The 13,133-nt window shown below is 39.7% G+C and overlaps 1 protein-coding gene across 1 annotated transcript in view; it reads right to left on the minus strand.

Moving 5' to 3' along the window:
* Positions 1–12,116, minus strand: part of LOC136881165 (uncharacterized) — a 128,140-nt gene extending 116,024 nt beyond the window's left edge. Inside the window, exon 1 of the mRNA XM_068229243.1 lies at positions 11,921–12,116. Within this exon, the coding sequence (XP_068085344.1) occupies positions 11,921–12,116 (196 nt within the window). The remainder of the gene's footprint in view (positions 1–11,920) is intronic.
* Between the last annotated feature and the right edge of the window lie 1,017 nt (positions 12,117–13,133).

The raw sequence follows: 13,133 nt of genomic DNA on the forward strand, positions 1-13,133 counted from the left end.
ACCTATCTGTGTCGGTGTGACGTAAAGCCCCTAGCAAAAAAAAAAGTTCAAGATTTTTTTCTCAGAAACATAACTTTTGATATTGAGCTGGTGAGAATCTGTTTGATCAATTTCCTTGTTTTCCTGTCGACTTGGAATTCCTCTAACGTGTTAAACAGTGCCTGTCTATCTGTGGAGACATACGCCTCCTTCAAGTCAGCAAAGGTGATTACTGTTTGTTTGGCTTTGAGAATTTGTGGGATGGTTTTTAGGTTTAGGATTTGTTCTGTGCAGGATAATCCCTTTCGTAATCCTGCCTGATAATCTTCAATTAGGTTGGTCAGATTGTTTTTCTAATCCATTGAGAAGGGCTTTAGAGAAGATTTTATAGATGAATTAGAGGAAAGGTATTATTTATTTTATTTTTTTACAATTGGCTTTACGTCGCACCGACACAGATAGGTCTTATAGCGACAATGGGATAGGAAAGGGTTAGGAGTTGGAAGGAAGTGGCCGTGGACTTAATTAGGGTACAGCCCAGCATTTGCATGGTGTGAAAATGGGAAACCACGGAGAAACATCTTCGGGGTTCCCGTCAGTGGGGTTCGAACCCATTATCTCCCAAATGCAAGCTAACAGCTACCAGACCCAAACGCGCAGTTGTTCTCTCGGCAAGAAATGTCTTTGTAGTTATTAATGTCTGATTTGTTCCATTTCTTGTGAAGTGGGTGAATTAATGGCTGGTTCATTATTATCTCTCCCAGGTAGTTCCTTGATGGCATTAAGGGTTGTATTTCTCGAGTAGGACGGTCATTGATCCCCCTTATCTCTGTGCAAGGGAGAGGTGGATGTTTTCTGAATGGCTGTACATCGAGCGGATAGGCTATCAACAGCGTAGAGTATTCTCACTCGCTCACTCAATTGGCCCTCATTTGGCGCTCAGATTCTGTCTGGACCGCGGCCTTGCTCCAATCGGTAGAAATAGCTTTCGTCCACCACCACACTGACTCACACACAGCTTTCTCACAAGGATGACAATTGTTCGTGAGGCAAACAACTCAGTCTGAAGTGATTGCAATAGTTCTACCCAATTTAGCTAGCGCCGGGCTGAGTAGCACGTTCGATCCTGACTCAGTGCGGTGGTATTTAAAGATGCTCAAATACATCAGCCTCGTGTCGGTAGATACTGGCAGGTAAAAGAACTCCTGAGGGACTAAATTCCGGCACCTCGGCGTCTCAGAAAACCTCAAAAGTAGATAGTAGGACGTTAAGCCAATAACATCATTATTAATTTAGCACCACGTATCTCCCACTGCAAAAGGAGAGATGGTCCTCCTGTGGATCACTGCTAGAATGTCGGCCTCCGGATTCCGAGATCGTGGATTCAAACCTGTCACAGATATCTTTGAACGGAGGAAGAAAGCCCACTCGATACTCCAAGTAATCGATCTCTGGTGAAACATTTGGTGTTTACCGGACAAAATTAATTAAAACTCAGCTATAGGTCATCCAACAGAGTTCTGATTTATTCTCCCAACCGGCAGTGGAAAACGGAACGTCGTAATTTACATGCAGGCAACCTACAAGGCGTCAACTGTAGCTAAGGCCATAGCGATTTTGAAAAACCCGTAGTGGTGATTATTGTTTTAAGGGAAGTAAAACTGGCCCTGTCTTAACACTAAGTTGGTGGTGGTGATTATTGTTTTAAGGGAAGTAAAACTGGGCAACCATCCTGTCTTAACACTAAGTTGGTGGTGGTGATTATTGTGTTAAGAGGAAATACTAGAATCTCTCTTAACACTAAATTGTTCGTGATGATTACTTTTTTAAGAGAAAGTAAACCTAGACAACCGTCCTTTAAAGTAATGGATTTAGGTCCTTTCAGCAATCAATAGACTTTCACATATTCAATTATTCATTTAATTAATCATGCACGTAAAATTACATCAAACGTAACAAAAATATATCCAAGTACAGTATATTCTTTAACATTGTCACTTATATGTTCAATGAAGTGAATTAAAATACCTTCTGTAGCAATAATAATTGTCTCCAAACCTGAAACTGATGAAAACTTGACCTCAAAACGGGTACAAGAAAGCAATGTTCAGTATTAGTTTCAACAACAAAATGAGTGAAACATTAATAATTTCTTTTACCTCCTGTCTCTTGAGATTTTCAAGCAAAAGAACGTTAATGGCTAATTACCACTTGTTCATTCCACTGAGAGTCACTGAAGGATACAACGCAAGAAATTTTGATATTCTTCGTTTTCAGGAACAAAACTGTACATGGGCATCAAGTAAGTTATTCCATTCCCGGAATGCAGACCTTTTGCATTTAATAGAAGACAATACAGTAGCATTTCGTTCATTAAAAGTGTCAGACTGGAGTCCCTTTCTGTGCTTAGAGACGTGTTTATCCCCCAGAATTACGAAACTGATCTTAACTTAGCTTCATAGAAAGAGGACTTAAGTCTTTCCTGCAATCAACGTTTCAGTTGTGATACCCTCACTGTCGGATTATTGAATAACTAGCAAGAGAAGATAATTAGATAACACTCCTCTTAGCATGAAAGTCTTTGCCATATGCCCGAATGGTATATGACCGGTCTATTCCTGATCAATAGGAGCTTATGACCACGTGACAACCACAGTAACAACCACCACAATCAGCTGGTAACTCCCTACCCCGACGACTGGACGATATTTTCAGTTAGAAACGCTCGCCGTTATTGGAAGTGGCAAAGAAAAATGGAAATAGATAAACAACTCCGCTATCATAGCTCGTATGGTAAAAACGCATCGGTGGTGTTGAACAACCATCCTCTATTAACACTAATCAGAGGAAAAACTGGAAGAGGTACGGTACTTCAATAAATGAAGCTATCGGGAAAATGAAAGACTCCCTATAACTCGTAAACGTAATAGCGTGGGAGTCGGGAAAGGACAAGAGTTGACCAAGGGAGGTCAGGCGAGATAGACGAAAAAGATGAACCTCGCAAAAGTGAGCGGACGCAATAGCAAGACTCAGTCACGGGCCCCGAGGTAGCCAACCCAAGTGTTAGGGGCCTTTTAGGACAGGCGAAGGATACCGTGAATATGATAAATGCGATGAACATTAAACATTAAAATGATAGATAAAGTGAGGAATGTATAGATAATAAAATTCTAAATTCAATACACTTCTCTGCCAAAGTAGTATTTAATATTTATCACTAATGTTAAAAATTATTTTGAATATTTGGTCCTTTCGTACTAAAATATTCATTTATTATAAAGATAGAAACCGACCGAAAATTTTAATACCTGTAGGAACTGCAATAATTATAGTGGCGGATGTGAAATAGGCCCGCGTGTCTACGTCTATTCCTACAGTAAATATATGGTGTGCTCATACGACGAACCCGAGAAGACCAATTGCTATTATTGCGTAAATTATTCCTAAAGTACCAAATGCTTCCTTTTTCCCTCTTTCTTGACTAATAATATGAGAGACCATGCCAAATCCTGGAAGAATTAAAATATAAACTTCAGGGTGACCAAAAACTCAAAATAGGTGTTGGTAGAGAATAGGATCCCCCCCACCTGCAGGATCAGGGATATATATCTACATATATATTCTATATGTATTTATATATTAATAAATGTATATATGATATATATGGATATTGGTATAAATATATAATAACCTATATTCATTATCTATTTAATTTTTAGTAATAAATTAAAGTATTTATTTTAAATATGCATTTATGTTAATATATATATATATATCTATTTAAGTATATATCTACTACATTTTAAACCCTTTCATCTTCTATATTTGAGATAACCTAGTAAATTAATGTACCTTTTCTATATGTAATTAATATTATATAAATGTATATATATATATATATATATATATATATATATATATATATATATATATATATATAACTATTGTAACTGACCAAATTTTCTTACTAAAAACTATTAACTATTTCAAAAATAATCTTAAATAAAGGCTTTATTCAAAAAAAATTAAATTTCAGAAATTTTCAAAATTGTTTTATCCATAGGAGCAGTATTTGCAATTATGGCTGGATTTATCCAATGATACCCATTATTTACAGGCTTAACTTTAAACCCTAAATGATTAAAAATTCAATTTACAACTATATTTGTAGGGCATGAAGCTATGATTAGCCCCGCAGATTTCTGAACATTGACCATAAAATAATCCAGGTCGATTTATAAAAAAGCTTGTTTGGTTTAATCGACCTGGGGTAGCATCGGGCAAATATATGAGTAGTGTGATTATTTACCGGATGTAAGAGATTATACATTGCATTTTTCGTCACTTGTGTTATTTACACTTTCGTAATATGCTCTGTCATCAGGGCAGCGTCCGACTCGTTGGCTGAACGGTCAGCGTACTGGCCTTCGGTTCAGAGGGTCCCGGGTTCAATTCCCGGCCGGGTCGGGGATTTTAACCTTAATTGGTTAATTCCAATGGCACGGGGGCTAGGTGTATGTGTTGCCTTCATCATCATTTCATCCTCATCACGACGCGCAGGTCGCCTACGGGAGTCAAATAGAAAGACCTGCACCTGGCGAGCCGAACCCGTTCTGGGATATCCCGGCACTAAAAGCCATACGACATTTCATTTCATTTCATCAGGGCAGCCTCAGTATTTGGAGGAGTATTGTAAATAAACAAATAACATAAATAAAACGAATGTTTCTACAGATAGTTGGAAGTTTGTAAAACATTTAATAATCGCGAATATCTCCAGTATTATTCCTCACGAGGCATACACGATTGGAAATTCTTATGTTTTACAACTTTTATTACATACAGTTTTTCAATACAGATAATATTAATTGAGAAATTTGCCGGTTCCCATTTAGACCCCCTTGGGTGGTGATAACTGTTTTAAGAGGAAGTACAACTAGGCAACCATCCTCTTTATAAAACACTAATTAGAGAAAAGAATGGAAGGGATCCAACACTTCGAAAAATGAAGGTATCGGCCAAAGAAAGATAAAGACGAAGGTGGGCGGGAAAATGAAAGACTCCCTAGAACTTGTAAATTTAATAAAGTAGGGTCCCGAAAAGAACAAGAGTTGACCAAGGGAGGTCGGATATGATAGACGAAAGTGACGAGTCTAACACAAGTAAGTGGAAGCAATGTCACGACTCGGTTAAGGGCCGTGTGGTCGCCAACCCATGCTCCCAAGTTAAGAGCCACTGGGGTCCATTTTAGTCGCTTCTTACGACAGGCAGGGGATACCGTGGGTGTTATTCTACCGCCCCCATCAACAGGGGGTAGTCTAGAGCACAAGCTGGTTCTACTGCAACACAAATACCGAGTTTGAAGAAATTCCGTGAAGCCATTTTCCCATGACGTAACAAACAAGCAAAGAAATATCGAGCTACTAAACCTTATTTCGACTTCCGTATACCGGCACCTAATCTGCGATAAAAACAAATCAAGGAGCAAACATGTGTAGTGTTCAGACAAAATTATAATTTTATTTATAAACTAGCAAATGTACCCGCGCTTCGCTACGGTATTCTACATTGTATACGGATATCGACGTAAATACTGTGCGTGCAGTAAATGAGATTGTTTTAAAATTGCATGTCTCTTAGCCTTATCCGAGAAATAGCATGGGGAGGTCCCCATACGTTGTTTCCAATGTAAAGTGAGGGTTGCGGAGTTGTGATGATAACGGCAGGCTCACTTGCCCAGTGCCATTCACAATCGAGTTGGCAAGTTTACATTATAATTGCAGGCCCCATTGCCTACTGCGCGGTCACAATCGGTTTGGGAAGTTACAATGGCAGACCCATTTCCTATTTTCAGACAGATTACAGTTGAGGAGTTTTTATTATAATAGCAGGCAACTTCCCTACCACCAGTCAAAATTGAGTTGTGCAGTTATCATTATAATGACAGGCCCTTTTTACTGCTGCCAGCCAGCTTACTGCCAGTCACACAGAATTAGTGAGTTTCCATGAAAATAGCAGGCCACTATGCCTAAAGCTAGTCAAATTTTAGATTGGAACATTTGTTTATAATGGCGGGCACCCTGGCCTAGAGCCAAACACAATAGGGTAGGGGAATTTTGAACAAAACTGCATGATCCCTTGCCTTCTGCAAGACAAATCGAGAAGTGAATTATTCATTACAATGGTAGGCCCTCCTTACTAATGCCAGTTACACAGGAGTTGGAGAAGGACCCCATTCCTACTGCCAGCAGTCAAAGTCGGTGTAGGGAGTACTGATTACAATAGCAGACACACCCTTTCACGATCGCTACAAATCGACATCAATGAATATATATAGATGGACATACGAAAAAATATGCATGTTTACAATATTGCAGACCTTCATTTACAGATTAACTGCTGCTAAACGGTACGTCATATCGTCAAAGGATTGTATCATAAGATGCAGTATTTAGCGGCCTAAATGGCTGGTCGTATGATATTTTCTCGCATCTCATCTGTTCATGGGTGAGATTGAGCTAGAAACGTTGCATAGGGTGAAATTTGTGTAAGATTATCTTACATTGCATTACTTTTCGGATAATTATGTGACATAGCATTTGGCTCACATATGGGTACTGGGCGGGCAAAAATTCGTGTGGAGTTTGATCATACTATCTTTACTGTAAGTGACTGAAAGTATGAATTATATAGGTAAAGAGTCCAAATTTACTTAAAATCGAGAAATAGAGACGAATCTAACGTATAAGCGATACAGATACGACAAAAGGTCATAAGACCAAGGTTGAAGATTACTCCTAATTCAACGAAGATTGTGCCATCTGTTATGTGATAGGACTTCCCGTTTATCCCACGAAATACCTCGAAACGAAAGTCATTAAAATTGCTTCCATATTTCGATATTCTTCGGGGATAAAAAATGAAAAAATTAAAGATCTGTGAAGTTTTTCGTTCGTTACAGGCTGACACGTACAATTTTGCCAAATTTCAATTTTCTTGCTTGTCTGGCAGATTATGCTGCAATCTGGATTTTGGGTGAGGGGGTAAAAATTATGACTTTCAGGAAATTAAACCAAAAATATGCAGACGATCATTATTACCCCTCAAACGGGTATCTGTACGAAAATTTCACCAAAATAGTCAATGTACAGGCACACACAGTCGTTACGATTTTATTTATAGAGATAGATAAGGAATCTGCTCCACGTACAACACATTTTGGCTACGTCCCCTGGACTTAACCTGCAAAACCAACCGTTCATGATATCTCACTTATTAATCCTCCTGTCGAAAAATTCACATGAGAACAAAAGTTTTAGAAATGGGTTTCCATTAAGGATTGTAGATTTCGATTAATTTCGGATGTGCATATTTTGAGGAAGTACAAAATCATGGTTCTGGTTTCGGATAAATTTAGGTATTCAGAAATAATATTGGCCCTAAAACCTACACAAGGACAGGTGGATTCTAAATATCAAGTTTGGTAGAAATATATTCAGTAGTTTTCAAGTTATAAAAACTCATACAATCAAACCGACAAACAGACACCAAAGTTAAGAAATATGCAGATGGTCATTATTACAATTGAAACGGATAACTGTACGGAAATTCCGCCAAAATAGCCAATGTATAGACAGACGGTCGTTGCGATTATATTTATATAGATGACAGATAAGCATGGGCACGTTTGAAAGTGCAAACCTTCATTTCGAGATTTACTGCTCCTAAACGGTACATCATACCAACAAACGGTTTGCACCCTCAGACGTCCCTTTTATCGCTCTACATGTTTCGTGTTAAAACATATTCTCGTATCTCACATATTTATGAGTTTGATTGAGTTACGATATTTGAATGGGGTGTAATTTGGGTACATTTTCATCATTTTACATTATTTTTCACATACTTATGTGAAAGCTAGAATCATGAAATTGGGTTCGCATGTAGCCATTGGTCTTGTCAATGTGCGTGCCAAATTCGATGACTCTACCTTTCCTACAAGTGTGTCAAACTAAGTAATACACGTGTAAAAAGCACAAAATTTACGAACCATCGAAATATATAGCCAAATCTACCCTATAAGGGAGAGAGAGAGAGAGAGAGAGAGAGAGAGAGAGAGAGAGAGAGAGAGAGATGACAAAATATCACAGGACCAAAGTTGTAGATCACTCGAAATTCAACGGAGATCGTGCCATTCGTTTTGTGATAGGACTTACCGTTTAGCCGCGAAATACCTCGAAACGAAGGTCTGCACCGTCATTAAATTGCCTATATTTCGATATTCTTCGGCATAAAAAGTGAAATATTTAAAGATCTTGGAAGTTTTCCGTAGGTTACCGGCTAAAACGTATAAAGTTTTCAGCTCGTGTGGCAGATTGTGAGGCAATCTTGATTTTGGGCGAGGGGGGGGGGGGCGTAAAATTTAGGACTTCCAAGAAACTATAGCTAAAAAATATGCAGGTGTTCATTATTACCCCTTAAACGGAAAGCTGTACGAAAAGTTCGCCAAAATAGTCAATGCACAGACACACGGTCGTTACGATATGATTTATCTAGATAGATAAGGAATCTGCTCCATGTATAACTCCTTTTGGGCTATGTCCGCTAGACTTAGCCTGAAAACCTAACTTTCATGTTATCTCCCTTATTAATCCTCCAGTTGAAAAATGCATATGAGAAAAAGAAATTAGAATTGGATTTCCAAACAGTTTGATCGATTTCTAGTCAGGTTGGTCTTGTACTTTATATATTGTGGGAGAGTAAAAATCACCATTTCGGTCCCCTATAAAACCCCAGTCCATTCCAGGAATTTGAAATGGTATAAACCTTAAAACCTACCCTTGGAGTGGTGGATGCTAAATATAAAGTTTGGTTCAAATATCTCAGTAGTTTTCAAGTTGTAAGAAATACGCTTTACGCGCACCCGCTCTTGCGTTAAGTCCGGTGGGACTTGTACCGAAAAACGGTCCGTTAATGATATCTCCGTTATTAATCCTTGTATCGAAATGAAGCACATGAGAAAAAACGGTTTAGAAATGAATTTCCATTAAGGCACGTAGATTTCCATTAAGTTTGGTTGTGTATATTTTGAGGGAGTGCAAAATCACGGTTTCGGTTTCGTAAAAATCCCCATTCAGTTCAGGGATTTGGAAACGATATTTGCGCTAAAACCTACCCAAGGACAGGTGGATTCTAAATATGAAGTTTTGTGGAAATATATCCAGTAGTTTTCAAGTTATAGGAGGACAGACAAACAAACAAACAGACAAACAGACAGACAAACAGACACCAAAGCTAAAAATGATGCAGATGGTCATTATTACACCTGAAACGGAAAACTGTACGGAAATTTCGCCAAAATAATCAATGTACAGACACACGGTCGTTACGATTTTATTTATATAGATAGATAGAAGATAGATATTTATATTTATAATAGAAGATGAGGTGCTGGACTCAGCTCAGAATCCGTTGTTCTGACGAACGCTAGTAGCTATTAATATCTGGCTGTGGAGCACTAGGACAAGTTTCGCGACTCCACATGGTCGTTACGCAATCATCCGCCGGCTCAACTACGTAAGATTGTAGTTTCCTGCCGACAAGCGATCGCCCGGTTGTCTTCCGATTATCTCATTGCACGGCGTCTAGCAGCAGGGGTGTCCCGAACAGCAATGCAGTCGCCAGTATCGGCGGGCGCTGAACAAAACCAGAACTGCAATTCTAAAGAAATATTACCCGATTTCTTTTTCAACATTTCCGTGGACAGATATAATCATAAGAAAAACGACTTTGCAGTCCACTGAATTAGTTCGTCACTCGGTTACGGTGACAAACAATTTTTAAAAAATATTCAAAATATTCTCATTTACTTACTTCGTGTTACCACTTTCTACTACTCAGACCACTAACATAGTTTTTTTCTTTCCCAAAGGTTCTACGTCAGACATTTACCCAACGCTCGCGACACTGAATTTTGTTTGGCATAAAGAACAAAAGGCAGTTGATTCATTCACACCTTGACGCAGAAAAGGAAACTCATTCAACGTCGAATCACTTACTGAAAATACTTTTAGACATTTTCAAGCTTTATGATCTGTTCTAATATTTATTATAATCATCGACACTCTGATGTACCATGTGCTTACGGACGCCACACACAGCAACAAACTAAGCGTAAGCTACACGCTGCGGACGTATATTCACTTGTTTCTATAGAGAACAATGTCCGACTCGTTGGGTGAATGGTCAGAGGATCCCTGGTTCGATTTCCGGCCGGGTCGGGGATTTTAACCTTCATTGGTTAATTCCAGTGGCCCGAGGGCTGGGTGTTTGTGCTGTCCCCAACATCCCTGCAACTCGCACACCACACATAACTATCCTCCACCACAATAACACGCAGTTACCTACACATGGCAGATGCCCCCCACCCTCATCGGAGGGTCTGCCTTACAAGGGCTGCTCTCGGCTAGAAATAGCCACAAAAGATTAAATTAAATAGAGAACAATGGATCCAACGAGTAGACCAAAGAGATCGCAACTGAAGGAAAACTACAAATGCACCGAGCTCGATAGCTGCAGTCGCTTAAGTGCGGCCAGTATCCAGTATTCGGGAGATAGTAGGTTCGAACCCCACTGTCGGCAGCCCTGAAAATTGTTTTCCGTGGTTTCCCATTTTTACACCAGGCAAATGCTGGGGCTGTACCTTAATTAAGGCCACGACCTCTTCCTTCCCACTCCTAGCCCTTTCCCGTCCCATCGTCGCCATAAGACCTATCTGTGTCGGTGCGACGTAAAGCCAATAGCAAAAAAAAAAAAAAAAAGAAGAAAAACTACAAATGCAGTAGCGGCGTTAAAGAAGCCCCGCCCCCCCCCCCACCGCATTAATTGAAAACGAGCCCCTCGTTTCCTCACAAGGAAACTTACAAGTTTATTTCGTAGTACAGGGTTGTATATCATTACAACGAACAACAACGAAGCAACGATAATAATAATAATAATAATAATAATAATAATAATAATAATAATAATAATAATAATAATAATAATAATAATTACATTATTCAGTTTCCAAATGCGAAAAAATAAAAATAATACACTTCTAGGTACAAACACACACACAAGAAATGCATATTCCAATTATAGTAACCAAAACACCCTGACCGTCACACTATCAAGAAATAATCTCGTTCGTAGGACCAAATAATTTATAACTCAACCAACCATCGTAGGCCTTCTTAGCTACTCTGACTGCCGGGAGTTATAAACAGGCTGGAAACATCAGTATTTAGAATATACATAAGGAGGATGTCCTTGTTATCGCATCTTCGCTCAGAACTGGTTAATTATTTCAAAAGCCTTGTTCATTATTGTGAGTGGCAGCAAGGGATGGTTATTATTGGAACAGGTTGGGAAACCCACATTATTTCAGAAATAACTACCGTACCGTATTCCTATTGACGAAAGAGACTCTACACTACGACGGCCTAAGTTTGAAATAACCCTCTGTAATACAAAAAGTACTGTGTTGTGTGTTGTAGCTTTATCAATATGTAAATTCACTCTTCAGCTACTGAAGTAAGAAACAGTTATGGGCCCCCCAGCGGGGCCCTTATCGCCGCCACTGTATAAATGCTCCAGGTTACTCGTGTATTTTATAAAAATTACGAGTTAAAAAGCCATGCTGACGTAAAACCAAACTAATAATGAACACTGAAAATCCGGGGATGGTGGTACAACTAGGCACCCATCCTCTTTAAACAAATTATGTGGAAACAAAAATGAAAATAAAACTATCCGATGAGGGAATTTGAAAATGAATCAAAAAAGCAAAAAAAAGCAGTCTATTAAGCGGAAATGGACACAAACACATCAAAAGGGAACGTAGGTTTCTTGATTAACAGAACTCTTGAAATTGATATGCCCTTGATTAATCCACTGTCACACATAAAGCGACTGACGAGATCAGTAGTATTCCCGTCATCGGGTAGGGTGAGTTCGAATGTCTCCTGCAGGCCGAGGTTCCGTCTTTGGTCAGGGAGATCGGCGCACTCTGCGAGGATGTGAGTTCGGCGCCACAGGAACACACTGGAGGTGGGAGGTCTTCTCTCTTTGGGAGGTAAGATCACGTAGATTAACATGACCTAGCCTCGTCCTACACAAAACTAACACCTCTCTCCATGAAGGCCGGAAACAGGACCGCCATGCGGCAGTGGTCTTCTTCATTGCTCTCATCTTGTTGGGAATTCGCATAACTAGCCACTCCGATTCCCAGGACGCCAATATGGTTCGACGTAGCTGAAAACAAGCATCCGTAGAACGTACATTCATACAACTACAACGTACCGTTTCCTTAGCAGCTTGATCCGCGAAGAAGACCTAGCCAGACTCCGTCCTAAGACCCCAAGATTACCTTTGGGATCTAACCCTTGATGTTTGGGAGGAGGTTGTTGAGACCAAGACATGTATTGCTCGTCTCATGGCTTCCGTTCATCACAGACTTCAAGCGGTAATGGAAACAGAAATCCTATATACCAGTTACTAGACGAACTTGCGGGGTGGTTCGGATTCCACGTGGAAATATATGTTCCATATTATTTTATACAAGGTGCTTTACGTCGTATCCACGCAGATAGGTCCTACGGCAACGAGCGGTCAGGAAATGGGTTAGGAGTGGGAAGGAAGCGGCCATGGCCTTAATTATTTGTGAAAATGGGAAACCACGGAAAACCATCTTCAGGGCTGCCGACAGTGGGGTTCGAACCCATTAGCTCCCGATTACTGGCAGCACTTAAGCGACTGCAGCTATCGAGCTCGGTAATATATGTTTCGGCTGTTGTAAAAATATCATCAACAGTCATTAACTCGCTACGGTGAGATATTTTTTTATCAATCAGGGATCAGTTAGCCAACTCCTCCATGGCATCGTGCGACGGCTTGTAATGCCAAACAAGGTAATAACGTTGAACACACAATACCAGGTAGAGACTGGGATTCGAACCTCAATTTACAACTACAGTATCTGGCACTCTACCCGTCTTACAGGCTATTATTCCACTCGTCAACCCGCCGATAAATAGACATACTTCTACTAATATTCAGCAATCCCCGTTATGTATCTATCGCCTTCAATTATAGGAATCAAAGACGAGGTCATT

This window comes from Anabrus simplex, chromosome 9 (assembly GCF_040414725.1).
Source record: "Anabrus simplex isolate iqAnaSimp1 chromosome 9, ASM4041472v1, whole genome shotgun sequence".
Taxonomy (NCBI): domain Eukaryota; kingdom Metazoa; phylum Arthropoda; class Insecta; order Orthoptera; family Tettigoniidae; genus Anabrus; species Anabrus simplex.